This window comes from Xiphophorus hellerii, chromosome 5, assembly GCF_003331165.1.
Source record: "Xiphophorus hellerii strain 12219 chromosome 5, Xiphophorus_hellerii-4.1, whole genome shotgun sequence".
NCBI lineage: Eukaryota > Metazoa > Chordata > Actinopteri > Cyprinodontiformes > Poeciliidae > Xiphophorus > Xiphophorus hellerii.
Window position 1 is genome coordinate 24,476,287 of NC_045676.1, and position 25,016 is coordinate 24,501,302.

Here is a 25,016-nt window from a genome sequence, read left to right on the forward strand (position 1 = left end):
GAAACTGGAAACCTCCAATGATTCAGCAACCAAATTGATCCCGACACGGCCGAGTGACTGATGGCATTCCCAGAAGCCCGGCGCATCCCTTCGCCGGTCGCCCTCTGCCAGGCTGCGTGTAGGATAGCCGAGGTGATAATTAGCGGTGGCTGCAGGGACTTTCTTGTCCCTGTTGTTGTGCCACATGGAGCAGGGACTCCCAGTTGGTCTCTGATAACTCAGCCTGCCCCTTCTCGACCCCCCCACCCTCCGTTCGCCATCCCCCTGAGCCCACCTCCCTGTTATTTCCTCTTCACTCAGTCAACCATTAGTTTGCCCCTTGAAGAGGAACTACTCTCACTTGCCAAACTTCTTAAGAACACGTTGAGTGAGGAAAAGTGTGGCGCGTTCTTTGCTAAAGGGGCAGACGTGAAGGGGGACTCTGCTGCTTCTTCGCAGCTGTCGATCAGACGTAGCTGAGGTCTCTGTTTCCGTCTCCTCCCAGCTACTGACATCCGTCCGTCCGCAGAGGAAAAGGCTAAACGGAGCAGGCCGGAGGAAGTGGCCTCGACCGGATTTGCTGTGTTTGGGTCGTGGAAGGTCTTCTGCAGCGAGTTTGAGGCGGAAAGGCTGCAGGTGGTGCTACCGAGTCCGCCGTGGGACAAGAAGCATCGACGGTGTTAAAAATGCTGGGAAAAGGGCATGGCGGTGGCGCATATGTCCCTGAGATGAACGAAGCACTGCAGAGGTAAGAGGAAATTACATCAACCTAAAAACAGGAAGGTCTCAAAATGTCTGCATGCAAGAAGAAAAAAAGCAAAGTGACCTTCATTTATTTAAATATGTGTCCCAAAGTCGGGAGTTTCCTCATATTTTCAAATTGGACGAGGAATTTTACAAGGAGATGAGCTAAAGATGTAATATTTGGTCCTAACTGTGTATTTATTTATTTATTTTTTACCAAAGGGTAACTATAAAACTTTCCTTTGGCATTCATCAAGTCAAACTTTCTCTTTAAGAAACATTTTAAAATTTAAGACAAAATTGAAGAAATATTTGATAAATTTCATGAAATTGCAGAAGCTTCTCTTACATGGATCTATTTGTAAAAAGAAAACCAGAATTGCAGTTTTTTAAAAGCAAGAAATACTTTTCTGCACCTACATTTTCCTCTTAGCCAAACAGAATTTGTAAATAAATGGGCAAATTTTAAGTTGCTAGACAACGTTAAAATATTAAGTCTTCATTAGAAAAAAATTTAAAATATTTTTTGTGAAACACACAGCAAACCCCCACTTTTCATTTTTCTTTAGCTGCAATTATATTTTCCTGACTTAAATGGATCAAACAATGACTTCTCTAATACCTCAATTAAAACTTATGGAACATTTTTGAGTAAAAAGTGTCTTAGGCAAACTGTACTTGTAGAAATCATTTAGTTCATCTGCACTGCTGAAATCCACCAGATTATTCTAGAAATGGAGTCAAAATCCACATTTAGCAAACCTGCGTTGCATTTATTTAGTATTTAGCTTTTTCATATTTATTCTGGGAACTTCTGCAGTTCAAAATAACGGCAAATATTGGTACCTCAAGTCGGCAGCGTTTTACAGAGCCTCATTGTTCACCAAACATGAGGTTTTCAGGCGTTTCTTTTGCCTGGCGCCAAGCAGCACCTACTAATACAAAAAATCTCCTGTTTTCATGTGAGGATTTGTGAGATTTTGCTTGGTTTCTTCCAAATAGAATCTCTAAAAAGCTAATTCAGGACGTGCAATCAATACTAAATAAATAAAAGAAAAAAAAAACTCCACTTGTTAAATTTATGATGCACTTCCTAGAACCAAAGTAAAACATTTAATTTCTTTAATTTTAGAAGCTCTGTGTTGGTTTAAGACTTTTATTGCTCTCTCCATCCTACCACATTTTGTATTTTTATCATACTGACGGTGCGTTTAGACAGTTTGTCAGTATTTAGATTTATTTTTTGTTTTGACTTTACAGTTTCTACATCACATAATTGTTCCTCAAGAGCTTTAAAATCTACAGAAAGTGAGTTCCTTGATTGCCTTACTTTATTTAGAATGATTAAAGCTTTTTAGAATGACGTTATGTAAAACACATTAAATTAAGATTCATGGACAAAGACATAAGCAACTCCCCCCCAAAAATAAGATGATAGAGATTACCTGAAGTCAAATGTAGACATTAAATCACTAGAGTATGTTAAAAAAAGGTAAATGGTACAATTTTATTGATTCTCTGAATATTATGGAAAAACAGAAATATGCACCTTTTTTTATTTTCTAAACACCTGTCGGTTTTTGCAGCTACACAATGTAATATTTACTGTGAAGATTTTCAGAAAATCTAAATTCATGCTCTAAAACTTTTTATAATTCATTCAAGTACAAACAGAAAGCAACCAGATTTTCCTCCTGCCTGACTTTGACCAGTAAAGACGTATTTTTTCCTCTGCTCATGCAGAGCGATGGCTGCAGCGTTAGCAGCTCTGGACGTTGTTTTGTTTAATGTCTCAGATGTAACAGCTCCGGGGACGATTAGGCAGGGCTTGTTTTGTCTTTCATTTGGTGCTGATATGTCTGAGTTGTTTGTGGTGGCAGGATTAGTGAAGCATGATCAACATGTTTTGGCACATCTTTTTCCCATTAGTGCTCGTACCTCCACTTGCTTCGCTCGTCTTACCGCTCCATCTCAGCTGCCGGCCGTATATCACTGAGACACGGCGAGTTTGGCCAAATATTACCTGCACTGACCCTGCAGGCCTTTCTCAGTGCATTGCCACAAGAAAGTTTTCTGTCTAATTTACTCAATTTCACACTTTGTGTTTTATTAGTTAATTTTTTTTTCTATTTTTGTCTTGCTTTTGTGTTAGAAAACAAAAGCAGGGTTACATTTCAAGTCATGCATGACTGTTTTTCTGTGATGTATTTTCTTTTTGGGGCCTAATTAGTTTTTTCGTGTGTAACTTTCTAAAAGAATCTGAACTTTTGTGTCTAGATTCACAGGATTTACTTTGGGACATTTAGGATCACATATCAGCTGTCAAGCCTTGCACAAGAATCAAATTAGCTGGACTTGCATTACATATGTGTGCAAAATTTTGTCGATATTCTACTAGTGTAAAAAAAACCCCAAAAAAACACAATTTCGCAATTGCGGTGTTTCCGTTAAATAAGAAAAGCAATTCTAATCACACGTGAAGAAGTTTGTTAATGCGTTAAGCCATTAAAAAATGTTCTGTGCCATCATCCTCCTACCACTTCCTGTCGTCTTCTTCATTTTTGCAGCCAGTGGCATCACCAGACCGTTTGTCACGTGACTCGTAGCAAAAGTGCTTCTATTGCAGTTTTGAAAAATGCGCTAATTTCAATTCTAATTTTGATGTACGGGGCTTCAATAAAGACACAGTAAAGTCAGGATGGAGAGGCCGGGTCTAACTGGTGACAACTGAGAAGATTTTTCAAGTTGAGTTTTGAAGTGAAATGATCTTGGTAAACGTCCTAAATTTTATTCGTTGCGATAATTCAAACACCGTAGAGATTCAGTTTACATATGTCAGCTAATAGCAACTTTCATGCATTTTCCTTTCTCTAATGTTTCTTTTAAATATTAGAGGAACAAACTGAAAAGTAAGATTTGAAACAAAAGAAAGCACAAGTTTTACACAAGTTGCACCTTTGCTTACTTCCCTTTTTTGTGCATATTTGTCACACTTACATGTTTCAGAACATCAAACTAATTTAAATATTGATCAAAGACAAAATGCAGTTTTTAAATGAAGGTGTTCATTATTATGGGAGAAAATAATTGAAACCTACATGGAAAAGAGATTGTCTACTAAACATATTAACTGGTTGGGTCTCCCTTAGCAACAGCAACTGCCAAAAAGTGTTTATGAAAACTTGCAACGAGTCTTTTCCAGCTGTGGAGGAATTTTGGCCTGCTCATCTTTGCAGAATTGTTTTAATTCATTCAGAGTGGAGGGTTTTTTCAGCTTAACGTCACAGATGGTCGAATTTTCTCCTGCAGGATATTTTGATAGACAGGCACCTTATATTTCAGCTGTTGCTGCAATTTTTACTTTCTTTTTCTATTCTCTTTACTTATTTGAAACAAGTAACAAGGCAGCTCAGTGCCAGGCCTGAACAACACAAGACCGATGGCACTTTTTTTGTTTGAGATGTCTAAAAAACAATGCATGAGGATCAGTTTGGTTCACATGAATCAGTTTAAGAAGTTTACTCCTCCAATGGTCGGGGGGAAAAAATAGGTTGAACCATAAACTGATAAAACGCATCAGACAGAAAACTAGACTATTGTGTCTGCTTTTGCTCTGATTTGCAAAATGAGTTCTTATTTGGGCAATTAAATCTAATTGTTCACTATTTTACTCAAGTTGCACTTCTTTAAATTACCTAAAAGATCAGCTCAATCAGTCTCATCAAAAACGGTGAATTTAAGAAGGCCACTTCTCTCGCTGGATATGCATGTGTTTGAATGAAGCTTAAGAAAAAATATGGAAAATAGTTCAAAAAAATTTTTATTCCCTGGGGAACATAACTTTAGTAAATCAGAATGTACTTTTATAGATATAAGCTCTTTAGCTGCAAAAAAATGTATTGCTTTGGCTTGGAAAAATATCAGTAGACCTAGTGCCACGCAGTGGTTAAAACAGATGTCGTCTAATTTGCTGCTAGAAAAAATAACATATTTTAGGAAATCCAAACGGTATCTTTTCGAGAGGATTTGGGGCCTTTCTTTAATTTTATTAAGGACTTAAGACTTGACAGAGGGTCTGTTTGAGTTCTGATTTGCCGGAACCTGTGGTGTGCCATGTTGTATAGACGTGTACATTCATATCTGACCAATTTGTAATCTGCTTGAATACCCTCGTTTTTGAGAAGCTGTGTGTGTGTGTGTGTGTGTTTTCTTTTTCTTTTTTGTTTTCCCTTTATTTCTTTGATTTTTATTTCTCTGAGTTGAGTAAAAATAATTATTGTCATGTAATAACTACAAAGAGAACCTGTTCAGATAATTACATGCTTGTATTTCCAAAGTGTAAAATCTCAATAAAAAATATACTGGCAAAAAAAAAATTCAATTTTTAAAAAGTAGAAAAATTTTTTTTTCACTATCATCTCAGTATAATGTAAGACAGATCATCTGAAAAAATCAAACTCCTCTGCTTCCTCTCAGTGGTCCTACTGCCATCTGCAGAATGCATCGCTACTGGTCAGAAACAACCAATCAGAGCCAGGAGGAAGGTTTTAGCGCTGTCAGTCACTCTCATGTACGTGCTGCTCACTGTGCTAATGGCAGAGAAACAACTTACCGTTGCAGAAAAATCTGCTGTCATCACTAGTTAATTAGCGTTAGCATTCATGACAGGCTCTGGTGTAATGAATCAGCTGTGGAATAGCAGAGTACAAGACGGAGGGTCTGAGCAGCGTCTACATGAGGGTAATTCACAGTTCACTGATTGGTTGCTTCAGACTGAGCGGTGTATTTCTTCAGATAACACTAGAAGGCAAATAAGCTCAATTATTATTTTTTTGTTGACAGATTTTTTGTCTCATACAATATAACAGTTTTGATAAATACTCCTTGCACTCCTTGCAGATAAATTATGCATTTTTATAATGGGATAGATTATAAATATCTATAAGGGGTGTATCAGGTGTATCAGCAGCAAATAAGTGACTGCATAGTAAATGTACAACGTAAGAAACTAACAGGCTACAGGTATTAAATATAACATACTCAGATTAAAAGAAATGTTCAACTCAACTGGGGTAATTAAAAAAAAACTATGAGAAATGAAAAAACACCAAATCACAGTGAGGATGCAAACACTTAACCATGATTGTGATCTGAAATCTTAAATCCACGCTGATCCTGGGACTGGATGTTACCAGAGGAGGTGATTAATACACCTGCAATCAGAGGAATCACACTTTTACTGTTGGGCCATCTGTAAGTAACCTTAAAGTCATCTCCTTCCCTTAGCCTCCACCTTAAGCAAGTGTTCATTGCTGTGTTGACACATGGCAGCAACTGTGGATAATCCCAATGTTAAACGGCTGACAGTTGCGTGGCACAAGGAGGGGCCCTCTGTGGCCTCGTCTTGTTCAGGTCGGGGTTCACTTTCAGTCGGGGGTTAGACCGCCTGACGTAAATCAGAGGCAGCCAGAGACATCAACTCAATGGCCTCCATATGAACTTAACCATGAAAACCACGGATGAATAGGAAGTCTGTGACAAAAAGCATCAAGTTTTGCCAAATACTACCAATTGTGAAATCTCTTTTTTTTTCCTTAGACATGCAATAATCATCCCCACACTTGCTCTGTTTTGGGGTTTCTGGCATGATTTAAAGGAAAAGCTCTTGTTTTGACCTTTTCCCCCTAACATTCAGCATTACATTAACATTAAGCTCATTAATTAAACAACGGCTTGTTTAACAATGATAAACACATTACATAATTCCCTTTGTACCTATGGGACCATGCGGCAGAAAAACACGATGGATTTATCTTTGTTTTTTTGCTTTTCCAAGACAGAAAAAAGTGAAATATGACGTTAAAATGTTAAGGAAAAACTATACAATTGGTTTTGTGATTTCCATCAAAAAATATTGGCAACAGATTTCCCAACAGGGTTGGTTTGCGTTAGGATGCTGATTAAAAGCATTCGTACACAGAATGTTTGAATACTAAGAGCTTTATAAGTTTGCTATAAGTTTGATTTGCTTTTTCACAAAATAGATGGCAATCGATACGTTTTTATTCCCATCATTTCTCTGAGTGCAACCAAAAATACTCATCCCTCAGTTTGCTGTTTCTCCAATTAACTCGTATATACTGTTATTAATCGAATAGTACAATCACATATTTTCTGATTTTCTGAACACATTTAATCTCTTCCGTTGAACTTCCTCTGAATGTTTCTTATTCTGGGAGCACAATCAAGGTTTTTTATGATTAGAGATGGACAGAAATCAGCAAGCTTAAGTATCTTTATTCCCTCATATTGACACAAAAACACAATAGTGACAAACGAGAGCCTTCACATATATGTATATTTACCGATGAGATTAACACCTTACTTTGACTGTACACCATTTAATCCTGATATGGTCAACAGTTTCAGGATTCCCTTCCAAGGCCTTTATTAACGAAACCGTGATGTGACGGAGCTGACATGTAGGTCCTCCGTAACGAAGCCGGGTTGACTGTATTTATATACTGAGTGAACATATATTGTGTTAATTAATCACATTTTTTCCAAAGCAGTCAGAAACACAACATCCACAAGTGTATTTTAAGTGTAACTCCAGTTTTGACGTTGCTTTTGAGATCACAGAACCGGTACCTGAACCAGCAATACGAAGAACAATAGTCACGTTAATAACGCTGTTAGAGTAGAGGATGATCCGATTCTTTGTTGCACTTTAACTCAAAATGTACAGTGAGCAGGCATCTTGTTTTATTTATGACTTATTCAACAGAAGTCATGGATTAGATTAAGGTTTTCCAAATCAGAAAGTTAAGTGAGTGAATACCTGAGTATACTTTAAATACTTTAAAATAAGAGTCTGCATTTCAGCTATTTTATACAGTGGCTTGTAAAAGTATTCACACACTTTGAGGTTTTCCATATTTTGTCACATTACAACCACAAACATAAATGGATTTAATTGTAAGTTAATGTGAAAGACCAACACAAAGGGAAGTAGAAAGAAAATTATACATGATTAAAACATTTTTTTTTTTACAAATAAAAAAACTGAAAAGTGCAATGTGCAAAAGTGTTCAGCCTCCTTTTCTCTGAGTGCCTTCAAAAGTTGCCAGATGACTGAGCTGTGTGTAATCTAATCTCAGTACAAATCCAGCTGCTCTGTGACGCCTCAGAGATTAAGAGAGAACAGCTTCATGAAGTCCAAGGAGCCCAGCAGACAGGTCAGGGAGAAAGCTATGGACAAGTTTAAAGCAAGCTTAGGCTATAAAAGATTTCCTAAGCTTGGAACACCTCACTGTTCAATCCATCATCTGGAAATGGAAATAGTATGGAACAAATGTAAACCTACTAAGACGAGGCCATCCACCTAAACTTACAAGCTGAACAAGGAGAGCTCTGATCTCAAAGCAAAGAGCCCATAGTGACTCTGGACCAGATGCAGAGATTCACAGCTCAAATATTAGTCGTGCACTGCACTAATATGATCTTTATGGAAGAGGGGAAAGAAGACAGTCATTTTACAGATAATGAAAACCCAAAATTCAGTGTCTCAGAAAATTTTAATATTATGAAAAGCATCAGTATTGAAAACTCATGGTGTCGCACCCTAATCATGGTGTTTTGAGCTAATGACCTCAAAACACGTACAGAGGTTTCTTAAGCGGTCTCTCTCTCTGGGTCAGTAGGCTACACCATCATGTTGAAGACTGCTGGCTGGGCAAAAGTCCAGAAGACAGTCATAGACACCCGTCACAGGGAGGGGAAGCCACAAAAGCTCATTGCTCCGGACCCTGGTTGTTAATAGAGTGCTATATCCAAGCATGTTAACAAAAGGCAAGGAAGGAAGAAGAGCAGTAGGAAAAGGAAGAACTGCAGCCTTGAGAGGATCATCAAGCCAAACCCATTGCAGAGGAGCTACTGTGCAGACGACTACCAGATGAGGCTAAATGTCTCTTTCCCTATGTCAGGCCACTCCTGAACCAGAGAAGCCAGAGGTGTTTTTTTTTTTTCTGGGCTGCGGAGTAAATTAAGGTCCCAGACTCTGGAGGAAGAGTGGAGAGGCACCGACTACCCGTTGCTTTAAACTCAATGTGACGTTTCCACATCATCTGCTGACGTTGGTCCATTGTTTTCTGAAGTCCACAGTCAACGTAACCATCTACCAGGAAATTCTAGAGCGCTCCAAACCCGCCCCCCTCTGCTAACAAGCAGTATGGAGATGCTGATTTTATTTTCCTTGCACCTGCCCACTGCCAAAGGTACCAAAAGCTGCTTCAAAGACCTTGGTGTTCCTGTTCTTGATTGGTCAGCAAATTCCCTAAGCCCTACAGAAAATCTATGGGCTGTTGACAAGACGAAGACGAGAGACTCCAGACCCAACAAGAGAGATGATCTGAAGGCAGCTATAAAAGCAACCTGGGCTTCCATTACACCTATGCAGTACCACATACATATCGCCACGATGCCACAGCACATTCACGCAGTAATTCATGCTAAAGTAGGCCCAACCAAGTATTGAGTGCTTAGGAATGAACATACTCTTCAGAAGCCTGACATTTGTGCCTGAAACATCTGTTATTGATCGGTCTAATGTCTGAGACACTTAACTTTACCTAATAACAGAAATGTGCTGTTGACACCCCAGTTAATTATAAAACAAGTTGTAGTGACTCAGCAGTAAGTAAATGACCAAATATGAACAACACTGAGAGAGATTTCAGCGATTCTTGGCTTCAGCTCTGGCTGGGCCCCAAACAGCGTTGTGCCAGCTTTGCTGCTTTCTTTGCTAGCTTTGCAAAATGCTCAGGGTTCTTCTCCCTGACCTTGAACTAGTTTGACAGATTTAAAAGCAAGTCGTCGTGGGTGTAAATGACAAAAAGGGAGGAAAAGTTTAGAAATAGCCCACTTCAATTTTTGTTTCAGTTGTTTAATTATGTGTGGACTCTTTGCTCGAAGGCAGTACAATTAATCCCCATGCTTGACGTCATGAGTCATAAGTGAGTCAGGTGCTTGTTATAGGACTGTCAGCATTGCTGCTGCTGCTGCTGCTGAGCTCTTTTCTTTTGCCAAGGTAAACACGAGTAGGCGGACTCCACATTGAAATCTGCCATTTTACTGTTATTTGTTTGAGATAAAGACGGCGAAAAGGGAGGACTGCAAGCTGATGTTGCAGCGTTTCTTTTCATATTTCAGGGACTCGGTGCAAAAGTAACTTTTTTTGCTCTCCTAGAATTACTCAAGGGTTCCTCCGAAACATGAAGACATGTTGCATAATTTTCTAGTTCTTGAAGCACATTATCGCCTTTTGTTAGGGTGTTTTAAAATCTTGCTTATGGTGTTACCGTTTGCGTTAAAACAAAAACAAAATGCTGTGTAATCCCCTTTGTAGATTAATTACAAATGCACTTCTCCACCATTGTGTGTCAGTGTGAGCGTGCATTTGAACAAGGTCATGCGTCACACATACAGATCAATATGTGACGTATGTGACCAATGAACTTGCAGTATGTACTGAATGCATGTTGCCCCAAAGGTGTGACAGTAGGAGGGTATGGGTTTCCAGATAACACGCTCTTCCAATCACCCCCCTGGCACCAACAGCTGAGCCTGGGGAAGGCTAGAATAAGTGGGGCTGGTGGTGGAGGACTGGAGCACGTTTTCCAATCTATAAAGCATTTTCCTTTCTCACATAAGTTGAAAATATTGAGTAATTCAAACTTACAGTTCTTCAATCAGAAAACTATTCAACTTATTTGCTTTTGCAAAAAGTGACACAAGAGATTTAGATATCTTGCTTTGTGACAAGTGACAGATGGTTCCTCCCTTTTTCATTTATTTTTAGATGTATTGTCATTCCCTTTTTTAGGGTGTTTTACACCAGATATTCCCATAGACTAGGTCTGATTGGGAACCAAAGTTGCAACATTTGTAACATTTTCAGCTGGTGCAGTTCACTTTCACACTGCACTGTGTCAACATATCCAAGTCTTTTGAAAAACTTGTTCCTCCCCCTCACCTGTGGTGGCGCTGCACCAAGAACCACTTAATGACAGGAAAACCTCTGAAGAAGACATGAGAGCAACTTTCTTTGTCACAAAACGTAAACAAAAATGGTATAGCAACAGACTTTAGCACTTGTAGGATTTCTCTTTTGTTTTTGGTAAAAGACCACGAGCCATTTCACTCGAAAGCTCTAGACTCTTGTGTTTGTTTTGGTTGCATTTACCCAGAATGCCCTGAACTTAAGTTTACTTCCTGCTTTTGGGATGGTCTCTGGTCCACTATTCATTTGATTTCATTTCAACCGAACCGAGACCTAGGTTTTCAGGTGGACCAGAATTAAATTGTTTTGGTCCGCCTAAGTAGATTGCGCATTCCCACCTCCCCAAATAAACCGGACTGAACAGGACTGGTGTGAATGCACTCTAAAAATGTATCTTTCTATCTATCTTTTTGAGTTGTAAAGCACAATTACTTTTGAAACGTTTGTATAACTGTTTATATAATGGGAAGCTGGGATATATATGGCAGCATTTAGACTCAGTTGGGTGCAAGATGTTGCTCTTTTACTCTTTTTCTTTAATTCTCATCTGTGAGAAGGGGGAACACGAGGCTGTTCTCGGTCTGGTACGTGCCGCTCTGCGTAGAGAGCCAGGTGGGTGATATATAAATTATCAGAGCTGCCACATCTCCAGCTCATCCCCCTGTCTGACTGGCGTTGCTCACACCTAAAATGGGTCTTAAAATCAGGGGATGTGGGGGGGAGGGGGGGAGACTTAGTTAGGGCTGATATATAACTTAACAACTCAGCAATTGTAACAGAGTCTGTAGCGGTGGTAATGGATAGCAATGTGTGATATTCAGTGTGCGGTAGTGGAGCTCGATTGTGCGATGAGCCTCTGCCAAGCAGAGGAAGCAGCAGCACAGCTGACAGTTTGAGGGCTTATTGACAGCTGGGAACCGTCTGCTTCATGGCCAATGTCAAGATAAATGAAGGTTGTGGCTTCTGTGTGGAAAGGTGGACGCATGGTGCCACATTTTTTTAGCGGCCCTTTTTACAAACACGGTACACTTTAAAAAGCATATTTCTAGTAATTATGTCTCCTATTGACAAATGAGTTGAACAACTTTTCCGTAATATAATATTGTGATATTTAGAGTTACTCAAAACATACACAGCTGTTAAAAATATTTACTCCCTCACAGATTCACACCCTCAAATGTTCAGGTGGAGCCCATGAGCAAAGTAGATGAAAAAATCTGGACCTAAATGTGAAATAGTTTTAACCCCCTGAGGCTTTTGTTTTTGCTTTGTCCTATGAACCATTCAGAGGTGAATGGTTTGGCTTGAGGTCAGGACCCTGCTCTAAAACCCAAGTGCACTTGAGCTTAAGCTCACAAACAGATGGTCAGAAAAAGCAACATTTATCTTGATGAAGCGAAGCAGCCCCAGACCATCACACTCCTACCACCATGTTTCATTGCGGGTTTTTATTTTCTGAACTACTGTGTTAGTTTTAAGCCAGATTTGACGAGATGCATGCTTTCTAAGAAGCTCCACTTTGGTCTCTTCTGGCCACAGAATGTTTTCCCAGTTTTGGCAAAAGTGTTTTTTGGTTTTTTTTTTGCCAATTGTGTTCAGTTTGGGAAGCTTTAACAGAAACTCTCCTGTCGATCCTGTTGTTTCCCGATCTCTCTCTTATTATTGAGTCACGAACACTGACTTTATCTAAGGCACCACATTGCTTTAGATGTTGTCCTTGGTTCTCTTTTTTTCTTGCTCTCATGGATGAGTTGTGGATGCTCTCTTGGAGTAGATTTGTATCACTGGCTACTCCCCTAAAAGTCTGCCACTGTTTTGTAGTGTTTTCATTGTGGTTGATAACTCACTGTGGTTCACTGTGGTCCCAAATTCTCTCAAATGGCTCAGGAACATTTTTCACATGTTGGTCAACATGTTGGTTTTCCATTAGTTCTTCATTTCTTTTCAGAGCATATTGTGTTTGTATTTGCCATATTTGATCCCACTTTGTGTTGCTCAGCAGGTTATATTGAAGAGTGCATTTGCACCAGCATGCTTTAATCAAACTCCAGTTCGTTTGTCTAGAAGGTCTGGGTCATTTGGGGAAGTGTGAATGCACTATTGAACTCTGATACGGAACAAAAAACCAAAATCTTGAAGTCTTGCATGGTTCAAAACCATATGTGAATGCAAGTGGAGAGGAAACCACTCCAAAAGTAGGAAGTGCAGTAGCACAGGGCCTTCTGGGTAAATACAATGTAAATGTACGCGAGGTTCTAGCATCAGCGTTAGAAATGGCTCGTGGTGTTTTACCAAAGACAAAAGAGAAATCCTTGAACCGCTTAAATCTGACACTACTTCATTTTTGTAGTGTTTACATTTCATGAAGAAGGAAGTTGTACTCAGGGTCTTCTTCAGAGGTTTTTGTGTCATTTGCTGTCGTGGTTTTTGGTGCAACACTGCCATTGGGGAGGGGAGTGACAGATTTTTCAAACGTTTTGGATCGTTAGACACAGTGCAGTGTGAAAGGGAACCACACCAGCTGAAAATATCTACTAGACTACTTCTTCTAAATGACTTATTTTGTTCTCCACAGAAAATCCAGAGCAGACACTATCACGTTGATGAACATTAAACAATGAATACCAAAATACCGGTAATAAAGTGATTCTGTCCCACTTAGACAACAACTACATTGCTATAGTTGTTGTCTACAACTACAACAATGTAGTTGTTGTTGATAATAATGTGTGTAGTTTTGCGTTCTGGCAGTAGGAGAAAACCACTCGATCTGTCTTTTAGGAAAACTTGTGCAGCTGTGAATAAAGCTGTGATTCGTCCCCCCAATGTTTATAGTCTTGCAGGAAACTTGTTTGCAGAATCTCCGCTTATAACAAGCCATATCCAATGGTGTGTTTTTATTTTCATTGTTATGCATTTAAAAAGTTCATGTAATACATTTTAAAGATGGTAAAAGGAAGTTAAAGGATGTAAAATAAAATGGCAGCAAAATATGACTGGAGTTAAAGGTTTTAACTCCCAAATCTCAACATGTAGAACTGTGAGTGAGAAACGTGGGGGAACTTGGTGTCGTATTTCTGACGCCTCAGTTCGCCTCGTGTGCTGCCAGTTTGAAGCATTCATTTTGCAGTTTGATAAATTTTTCTTTTCTTTCTCGCTCTTTCTCTCGCTCTCTGTCTCTCTTTTTTAAAGGGGACATTCTGCATTTTTAAAAAAAGACAGAGCCTTTATGGACAAATTTGTTTCTATGATTAAATTGGGGAATGAAAAGATCTTTTTGATATCAGCGGAAATAGTTATGGACACCAATAATGTAATTTTAAGTTTTTGTTTGAGTTTTAATATTTGCTCGGTTACTTTTGGTGATTGTGCTGATGGTTTTTTTTTTGTTTGTTTGTTTGTTTTTAAATATAAATCTCAGTGAGGTTTTTATGTTTGTCCTTCTTTTGCCAGCTTACTAAGTCAGCCTTGGTAACAACTTCAGATCACTTTCAGGAATTAACATGTGTTCAGGAATAGCAGTCGGTGATATATAACGTGCACGTGCGAGAAATCCAGCAGATTACAGTTGCAAATTGTTGATATTGATGAAGATTCTGCTTTTACTAAATGAACTAAAAGACATATTGCATCACGCACAGAAAAGCTACAAGTGTGAGAAGCGTGATTTTTGAACCACCAAATTATGCTTCTTTTGTTTTATGTTCTTTGCCTATAAAAAAATTATACAAATACTGTTTATATCATCCAAATCCAGTACAAAATTAAACAGCTTATGGCGTCTCTATACAAATATGCTCCATTTATTTAATCCATATGACTACATTTAGTAAACATTTTTCTAGTTTTAAACCATTTCTATCCTTTTAGCTGGTTTACATCTCTCACATGTAACATGTAAAGAAGAGAAGTTGAGCTCATGTGTTAATGTTGAGTTGGTCGTTTGGTTGGTGATGATTTCCTCTTCGGTTTGAAGCTGTCATTGTCCTGAAGAGTGGGATGCTCAGAGTGAGACGCAGGGTTTCGTGGATATTACAGGATTCAGCGATGAGTCATGTGAAGGTGTGTGGGCCCGTCTGTCAGCGTAAGCGTTACACAACAGGCACTTTCTAAAACTGGGTTAAGTTATGCGTCGTACCTGTGCTTATGTAACAAATCTACCGTTATTTTATTATGACACGGTCGCCATCTTGGCTGCAGAGATTTAGGGGTTTTTGTTGGTGATGTGTGATGTTGTGAATGAGCAGCAGCAGGAAATCCTGATTCAAAATTATCATTATTCGTTATGATTAAAATGTATCACCTCTCTCTAACTATGATGTGTTGTTGTTTTTTTCTAGGTGGTAACACAAATACTAGCTAACACTTAGTGTTAATGACCAGAAAACCTATTTGATTTTTTAAAAAGGATTTCTTATCATTCTTATAAATACTTTCTGTATTAATTTGACTTTGAAAGGCAATTGGGAAAAGCCAGTTTTAGCATTGGAAAAAATGTTTTTGCTGCAGGAATAAGAACAAGGTAATGGTCTTGCAGGGTTTTCCTCAGTGTACTTTAAGCCTGGCGGGCCACCAGGTTTCACTTGTGCCCCCACCAGGCTTAGCATTGTTAATTTATTTTAGTTTTTTTATGATTGCCTTTTTTTTTAAAGACTTTATAGTTGGTGTTTAGGTATTAATCATCCAGCTTCCAATACCATCAAGTGATATTTTAAAATTTCCTGTCACATATAAACATGTTTTACCTCAAAAACACGACTGGCGGCTGGATGACTGCCCTAGTGCTCCGAGCACCGGGCTTAGCAAGTTTTCTGGGGGAAACTCTGGTCTTGCCTTTAGTTAGCATTTCTGATGTGATTTTTTTCTGAATAACATGAAATAGATACTAATGAGCAGGTTTAAGTCAAAATAACATTGGATGTTTTTGTCATACGAAAGGTATCGTTATTTTCTTGAGCTCACAAGAGGACCACTGGAGGATCTTGACATGACGTATAGGAATGATCAACAACAGTAATGCGGTGATCTAGTTTTGATCTAGTAATTTCTTTTGTACACATTTCTTGTCATCAGAAACATCCTACAGCGCTGGCTTCACAACTTGGATACATAATGCATGCAGCTCATGCACATCACTTTTCTTGTAAGCAAATATGTAAAGTATATTTTTTTCTAAAGTTGCACATTACATCTTTAAGTATAGAAGTGAAACAATACCGTGGCATGACAGCCAAAATAAAATTCTCTACCCTGAAAGAGTTGGATACTGTACATTTCACACCCCTTATCCCACTACACATGCACTATACTATACATAAGCTGTCACGCTACATGGACCTGAGAAGACTTCCAGGAAATATTCTCCATGTTTATATCAACCTAAGACACAATTTTAGATATTCCAAGAACCAGAACCAGGGTGATGGCACCTCAACAGTAAATAAGATAACTCCCTGCACTTCAAGATGTAATTTCCTGCGCTATGCGATGGCAGAAACAATAACCTGCTATTACTGGCTCCTGCTATCAGCCACTCCACCAACGCCATCGTCAGGTGTCAGGGATGGATGATGACGATGACGTCCATGTGGGTGGGAGAGGAAAACAAAACAATGAGAGTGAATCACACAAAGTAGCAATGCAGTGCTGACACAGATGCACAAACAGGAGGAACCTCTAGGCCAAGGCAGACGTGTGTGTTTGGTTAGAGAAGAGATTAGAAATCAGAGACAACAAGGAAGCCTAAAATAACCAGTGTGTTGACGACGGAGGACCTGGAGGGCTCCTGTTTGTCATCGGCAGGTTAAAATCCATTCCAAAGAGTTTCCTGACAAATTAACTCCCTCCTAATCGATTGCACCACAGGGAGACCGGGCTTGGGAGGGGATTGTGGTCATGACAGGCCACTTCCTGATTGTAAATGTGCAGGTGCTGCCATCCACAGTAGGGTTTTAATCGTGCCTCTTGCCCCTGTGGGTTTAGTGGGATGTAACTTCCGGCATGACAAACAAAGAGCTCAGCACTGAGAAAAGTTACATTGCAGGCATATTTTCATGTGTGAGTTTGTTAGAGCTCAGGGACAGCTGCTAGTGACTCGTCATCGCACAGTTAGGAGGGCAGTAACCTTCCCGGCAAAAAGCAGCCTTCACCAAGCTGAAGATAAAACTTCCTTCTGTCTGGCAACCACTTTGAACGTCCATAAAAGTTGATATCCAAAGAATAAAGCCAATCAGTCACTGAAAGAGGATGCAGCTCGGAGATCCCACATGTTCTTCAAGTTAAAAGACGACGGCATAAACCTTCTTTTATAGAGTATAACTCTGACTACGCTCCTAGGGAATCCCCTGATGGCCTTCACACAGGGCATATCCAACCCATTCTGCTCACTGGCTTTCAAAGGGATTTCTCCTTCACTCTCTTTTTCATCCAATCATTTAAGAGCGTTTACGGAGCAGCTGCTGGAAAAGTTGTGAAGTTCCCTCGCCCGTGGTGTTTGGACTCGTTGGAAATTAATTGTTATTTGAGCGGCCTGCGATGCCAGCACCTCCGTGGGATGAGACACGTCGAGCCATATGGTCTGCTGAGGCTCTACTTTTTCACTTTAGTGTGTGATTGAGCGTTTTCCTTTAATGTGTTCTCCATGCGCCGGGCTTATCCCTGAGCTGGCCTGGCATCTGTAGCGCTTTGCCCTGTGGCGTGTCTCCTCACAAACATCTGAGACAGCCATGCAAATCCATTTTCATCAGTGAAAAACATTACAGAAGGACGTTTTAAATTATGTCTTAGTTGTTGACACTCAGTCTGCCCTGGATTTCAGCACAAACTTACAACAGGGAAGCAGCCATTTGTAAACATTGACATTTATGTTGACGATGATTGTTATTATTATTACTATTGTTGTTATATTTTAGTATCTCGATCATTTTTTTTGTCCAGCAAAGTCTCCACTGAACTAATACTTGCCATTGTGTTAATGGTTTACATGCATGAATATAGGCAATATTTCTTATATTTCTTAGACTATTATGATTCAAATAAAGCAAGGTTCGCTAATAACACTGCCATAACACTGCAATAAAAGGTATTGTAGAGTACAGTGTTTTCTTTATAACTTTGCAATTTTGTGTTTTTGTTTACCACCTGCTGCTACAATATGCTAGACACATAAACTTGGTTGATTTTGCAATCAGGGTTGGGTAGTAGCTGCTTATATTTACCTGAGTAATGTTTTGGGGGGGGGGAAAAAATCAACTTTTTGGAGTATTTTTACTACGCTTTACTTTTACTTGAGTAATACACTATGAAGTATCGCTACTCTTGCTTAAAAAATATCTGGATACTCCACTGTAAGTAACTACACTGAATGAAGAGCAAATATGTCTTAACCAAAACTTCACCAGACACAGACGCAGAATTGCAGGTTTTGTTAAAAGTTGTTTTGTTTTTTTTAAATGTTTCCTAATTTTGTTTTTTTCTAAGTATGTTATTTTTTTTTTTTTTTTCTTTTCCATATAGCTTTATGTTTTGGGCCATCTGGTGATGGGATTATTAAATATTGAATGTTTGACATTTTGATCAGTTACTCCGTACTTCAGTAGACTTTTTACCAAATACCTTTTTACTCGTGAGTAAAAATATGTTGAAGTGCTTCCCTTACTTTAGTATAATTTTTGGATACGTTACCAAGCTCTGATTACAGACTACTTTATTCTCTAAAACTATAATCCTAACTAGATAGTGTATGTTGAACACACCCTGTTGCAGCTGTATGCAGGGCTGGTTTTACAAGGATGTACATTTTATTAATGCAAATTGCAGTAATTTAATGGGTAGTCCTGCACATCAGCAGGTGTAAACTGATATATGGTAGGTTTAATGGGTCCTCTATCCAATAACTCCATGTTGTTCCCAAAATATTTTACAATAACTTCATAACTTTCAAATATTCAAGTATTGTTTATATTCATAAAAATCTAGAAATGTTTACACAACTCACCTGATATGGGCCTGTGACTTTTAAATAAAGTACAATGTCAGCAAAACTCACATTCAATAAAAAAAAAAAAAGGAGAAATAAAAAATCTGTGTTACCCCCAAATGTTGTGGCCATGTCTTTCTGCCCCCGTCAGCCTTTTCCAACATCTGTTTGTTCTGCTTGTGCTGTTCAGTAACAGATGAGGCAAAGCTACATCTGTCCCGGATGGAGGAAATGTTATCCACGTCTGTCCACATCCGGAAGCTCCAAAAGCACATTTTTACGGTGCGAATAAAACAGCTAAACCTTCAAAGTTTTCTAAGGCTCAGTAGAGACAGGAAAACATCGAGAGCCAAATCCTCCTGGCAATTTCTACTGATTTATGTTTTTTAACACAGTTTTAACCCACAGTTCACATTTTTTTAAAAGAACATAGAAAATCTTTTGACAACCTTCTTTTATTCATTATGCTAATGAGTCGATAACAATACATTTTGTTACCCAGTGATTCTTATCGGCCCAACTAACCACTGCCTGTTATTTCTGTTGTTTGTGTATTCTTTTAGTTTACACATTATTTGGCTATATAGGTGGATTCAAAATGTGTCTGTTAGCATAGTAGACACACACGCTCGCGCACGCACACATTTTACTTTAGTTTTTCAGATGGATCTCCATTTTTTCTGGTACATCAGGTTCCCAGTCTTGATTTCCCGTGTTTCGCTTGTTTCTAATCCAGAAAAAGAATATTTATACATTTCCCAGAATAGGTTTACAAAGACAACAATTTCTAGTAAAGAAATTAAGCAAACAGAATCACATACCATTATATCTGTAATTTTTAAAATTTTATCAGATGTATTCATCATGTTTTGTCTAATGTGTTTTGCATTAGATCAGGTTTTTTTTCTCGTTTCTCTCTTTTGTCATAGTTAAATAAACAACTAACCAAACTAAGTGTTCTGCAAGGAAGTAAAAGTGACTCTCTGCATCAGGTCAGGTGACATAATTTGTTGCATAAGAAAATATTATTTCTTACTAAACTATATTAATCTATATCTTTCTAAACTTTTTTTTTTAAAAAGGGGGCAGCAGAGTGAGAACGATGGGAGGAAGGAGCAGAGCGGAGCTGCGATTGGTTGACAAGTCGCTAAAGCGGGACCAGTCTGTAGGGTGTGATCGGTATTTGTGAAGTTGACAGTATGACAGATGGGGAAGAAGAAAAAAAAAAAAAAGAAGCAATGCCTGCTTTAACCAGAGATGAGTGTGAGGTAAGAGCAGAAAGAGAGAGAGGCTGAGTTCCAGCGGAGCAGAGCTGAGGGGGTTGTGGGAATCGTTGCTACGTCACCTTGTGCACCAATATAGCTCAGATGTTGCTGACCACGATGCAGGAAGACTTCACTTCGATGCTCTCTGTCCTGCTGACGCTCTGGAGGAACGTGAATGGCCGTGCCTTTGGAAATGTGGACTCTAATCTCATTGAAAATTAGAAGAGAAACTTTAAACGTGTTTCTGCGCAGCAGTTGGTGGTGTTGTAAAAAACAAAAAAAAAGAGGGTGAGAGAACTTTACTGTCTACACCCGTGCAGCGGCTATAAATAACTGTTTCGGGGCAGCAGGCAAAATGGTTGGTCAGCCTCGTCTGACTCCAGCCAACGCCGCTTCTCATCTTACTTCACCTCTAAGTCTTGTGACAGGTCCTGAATTCCCCAACTCACAAATATTTCATTGATTTACCGTACACGTTTTTCAATTTGTTTTAAATGAAACTTTGCTGAGCTCGAGTTTGAAGCTTTCTTTAATTGTATTTATAATTATCAACACCATGATTTCAGGTCATCATCTTCCCTCTCTGTAAACTCTAATAAGTCAGACACATCTGTGATGTCACTTTGTGCAGTCGGGTGGAGTAGCTGGGGGCCCCGCTCTCAGCACCCAGTTTGACACTCGGCGTCAGCAGATCCCAGGTAGCGCAGGGGCTTTTCTTAGCTCATGTGCTTACATTAAAACCAACTGCAAAACACTTGATAGGCCAGGAAAAAGGGGACAAGAGCTGATAAACTGTTAAATTGTTGGTGGTGACAAAGCTTTAGCTGCTGTTGTTTATAAAAAATATTTCCCTTTTTACCCCCACTAAAACGTCTGTACCCTATAAATACCAGTTTTCCTCAAGTTTCCCCCCAAAATTGTATTTTTTGTATTGGTTTAAACTCTCACCATGACTGAATAACATGAGACTGAGTCAAGCTTCCCTGATGTTCTATTGCACAATTTCTAACACCAGGTGGCATTTCTTCTCTGCTTGATCAGAAACAACCAATCAGAGCCAGGAGGCAGGTCTTATCGCTGTCAATCAGGATTGTGTGGACGCTGCTCAATTTGCTAACTGCCGAGAAACAACTTAATGTAGCATGGCCGCTGTTATCGGTAGCTATGCTAACTAGCCTGAGCATTCACAACAGGCTTTATTGTGGGGAACTACCTGTAAACAGGCATGATTGACAGCACAAAGACCCTCCTCCTGGCTCTGATTGGTTGTTTCTGACAGAGCGGTGCATTTCTGTAGATGCCAGTATCACAGAGAGAAGGCACAGGAGGTTCACTGTCTCATGTTATACTGTCAGTATGTTGAACATTTGAACAATTATGTAAAAAATAGATTTTTTTAAAAATATAAAAGTTGCATGCTGCGGCTTTAAATTTGACTCAGGAGGCCAACAGTAATTGGCCAGCTGTGTGTAATTTAACCTCAGTCTAAGTCCAGCTGTTCCGCGAAGGCCTCCGATGTTGAGCACAGCAGAGAGGCCTGAGAGGAAGCGGTTTGAAGGAGGTTCAGAGTAGGGCTGAAACGATTCATCGAGTAACTCGAGTAACTCGATTACAAAAAATCCTCGAGGAAATTTATCTGCCTCGAAGCTTCGCTAAATTTATTGTATTGTAATAAGCAATGCTGTTAAATACGCAGCACACTGGTCTAGCCGGAGGGTTTTTGTGTTGCACAACGCTACCACTTCCGTTAGCGCCTGGAGCACATGTGCTAAGTTTGTAGCTATGGAGGGAACCGGAGAATGCTCAGAAGGAGAACCCCGAAAGCGACAAAAAATGTCAAAAGTTTGGGAACATTTTAGGCTAAACAGAAAGGACAACACAGCGCAATGCATCCACTGCAAAGCAGAATTGGCGTACCACAACAGCACGACATCAATGTTGCAGCATCTGAAGAGAAAACACCCACCACATGCATCCAACTCGTACACGGTTGCCAACAGGTAACGTTTACGTTCTCTTTGCTAACTACGTTGTGTGATGATCTGCCATGTTATAGATGTAAATTGAGGCACATTATTTTGCTAACGTTACATCTAAACATAGCGGTTACTTAACCGGGTGTAGTGTAAATTGTATGTGAGGGTGGAACTGAGAGAAATTATGCAGGACTTAATGTAAGTTTGTTAATAAAAATACGCAGCAACAGATTACAGGCATAAGCTGAAAAGCATTTATTTATTGGTGTCTTTCCATCCTGAAAAGTTACAGTCTTTTCTTCTCGCTACTGTTATGTATGAATTAGAAATTTTTGATTAATATTTTTTGTAGTAATTCTATATTTGTTTATACCTAAGCAATCAAGAATAAATAATAGCATCGTTTTAATAAAAATAGCAACATTTTTGCATTTTATCATGACTAGTTAAGGCTGCAGAACTCTGTACAAACTCAAACCTTTACATTTTGAGTAAGTTTATTTTTTTCCTAACATATAGATTACATTCTGTTTTCCAATACATAAAAAAACATTTCACTGCATTTAGATTTTTCTGTGATGGTTAAAAATAATGCTTTTAATTAAAGCATCCTCAAAACTCACACATAAATGAAAGCCTTAAATCCATAAATAAAATAAAACTGAAACTAAAGCTGCCATCATGGCAGATGAGCTGTCAGTGCAGATTCCAACTTAATAATATTAAATGTTATAATATCCAAATTAGTGCACTTGAAATATATTTAATTCATAACAAGGAATAAACAAATAATCATTACATTGTGCTTCTTTTCAGTGAACTGAAGAGTCATACGTTGGACAGCTTTGTTCAAAGGGTTCCAGGATGTTCGGTTGTTCAAGCAGCTGAGTTCACAAACAGCATTTTAAATATTCTACCTCAGATTTGAAACTTATAATTTGAATGTATAAAAGGCAGTATTCTCTGGTTTGCCTTAACTTTTCTATTTAAAGCTAATGAATATTTTTTTACTCTTTTGTGTTAGCACTGAAAAAAGCAAGGAATTTGTTGCACCTTAGACTTAGATTTTATTGTATAAAATGCAGTATTTACTATTTTGTCTAAACTTGTTTTATTTTTAAATCAAGTATTTTCTTTATTTATCTTTTCTGTTTGAACTTTAGAACAAAAAAGCAAGAGATTTGCTGTACTACTGATTTGAAACTTTACTGGAGGTTTAATGTTATTGCGTTATTATCAATAAAATGTTAGAGTTAAATGAGTTGTTTACTTAGTTCTTTTACGTGTATGTGTATTACTCACTGAAGATAAATACATAAACTAAAAGCTGGAGTATAGACATTTTTATAAGCATATTTGTGAGCCTGCCACTTTATTATTTGAATATAATTTAATATCTTAGTATAACTTTTCTTCAGGTTAAAGCAAACTACTGTTACAAGTAAACTTTCTAAACTACAAACATTTAACTGTTAGGGATGCTCAAAAAGGAGATATTGGACTGATCTGGACTAACTGGTGTTATTGCAGATTTGCCAATAGTTTATTTTATAAATTTTTTTTATCCGATTACTCGATTAATCGTAAGAATAATCGATAGATTACTCGATTACTAAAATATTCGTTTACAACAGCCCTAGTTCAGAGAGTCGGGTCAAACCTACCGAGACATGGCTGGTTGATTAAACTGATAAAACTGAGCAAGAAGACCATGAATTGGAGGCGCAGCCATGAGACTCGTGATATGTCTGGAGATTTTCACCAGACGAAGCTGGTGGGAGCTAATTTTAATGATGGATTTAGCTAAATATAGAAAAATCTTTAAAAAAAAACCCTCCTGAGACGCAAACTGCAGCTCTACAAAGTGTTGAGTCAGAGGCAGCAGAATGCAAATGCACGGTTCAGTTTTATTTGAACAGAAAAGCATTTATCACTTTACTTCCTCTTCCCAATTATGTTTTATGTTATGCCGAGGTGAGTAGAAAATTTTACTCAGCTAAGAGTAGCAATACTTCAACGTATTTTTACTCAAGTAAAACGTAGTTGTTCAAGAAAGGACTCAAATAAGAATAAAAAAGTATTTGGTAAAAAGTAGCTCAAGTGCTCATCAAAATATCAATTATTTGATATTTAAAAATGACATCATCAGACGGATCAAAATTAAGTTATGTGGGAATTTTGGTATTTTAAGGAGCAAAATAAAAATACTTAATATAAATACAATACTTACAAAATCAGACAAAAGAAACATTTTTCCAAATCAATGTTTCTCAATATGAAACTTGAGGAACTTTAACAAAAAGCTGGTGAATTTTTGGTTAAAGCGAGTTTGTTCTTCACCGAATCCACAATATCCAGAAAGTTTACTCTTGTAAGAGTAGCGATACTTCATAACAAAGTTATTCAAGTAGAAGTATAAAGTACATCTTTTAAAAGTACTTAAAAAAAACAACTTACTCAAGTAAATGTACACAACTCTGATTTTATGTTTGTCACATAAAATTCCCCCCATAGATTTACCTTTGAGGTTTCATGTGAATCGGTTATGTTGTAATTTGAAACATTTCTTAATATAAAAGCTGGACTTGCAGAGAAAAGAAAAACATTTTTATCAAGTAAATTAAAAACGGTTGTTAAATTTATTACCAACTTAATCATTCCCTGCGGTTTGTGGTGGGAAATCTTTTTATTTCCCAGCTGATGCTTCAAATAGCTGTTTGATTCTGCAGTGGGCGCCATGTCAGCGGGACGTTCAGGATTACTGGCCGATTTCCTGCTCTGCCGTAAATCTGTTGAAATACTCCTGGTTAGGATGCAGCTGTCCAGTCAGAAGTTTCCTCCTCTGACCTAAACGCTTCGCTGTGACCTCAAAATCTCATGGCGCACCTTCGCAAAAACAACTGGAACGAGATCACATGGAGAGACAATTTGCAGCTGGATTTATGCTTTTCGTTGATGCTATTGTGAGTCGTCAGCTTTCGTGTTTTACGCCGGACTTGGCGACTGATGCTTTT

The 25,016-nt window shown here is 38.4% G+C and overlaps 1 protein-coding gene and 1 long non-coding RNA gene across 3 annotated transcripts in view; both read left to right on the forward strand.

The window, feature by feature from the left end:
- Positions 1-316: 316 nt before the first annotated feature.
- The window catches only part of rbm20 (RNA binding motif protein 20), a 55,307-nt gene continuing 30,607 nt past the window's right edge, over positions 317-25,016 (forward strand). For both annotated transcript variants that reach the window (XM_032562824.1, XM_032562826.1), the window contains exon 1: positions 317-727. In XM_032562824.1, the coding sequence (XP_032418715.1) occupies positions 666-727 (62 nt within the window). In that variant the 5' untranslated portion in view covers positions 317-665. The remainder of the gene's footprint in view (positions 728-25,016) is intronic.
- LOC116719959 (uncharacterized) lies at positions 11,371-23,263 on the forward strand. The gene is made up of 3 exons (XR_004339293.1): positions 11,371-11,383; positions 19,654-19,658; positions 22,819-23,263. It is a non-coding gene; the product is annotated as an uncharacterized LOC116719959 (long non-coding RNA).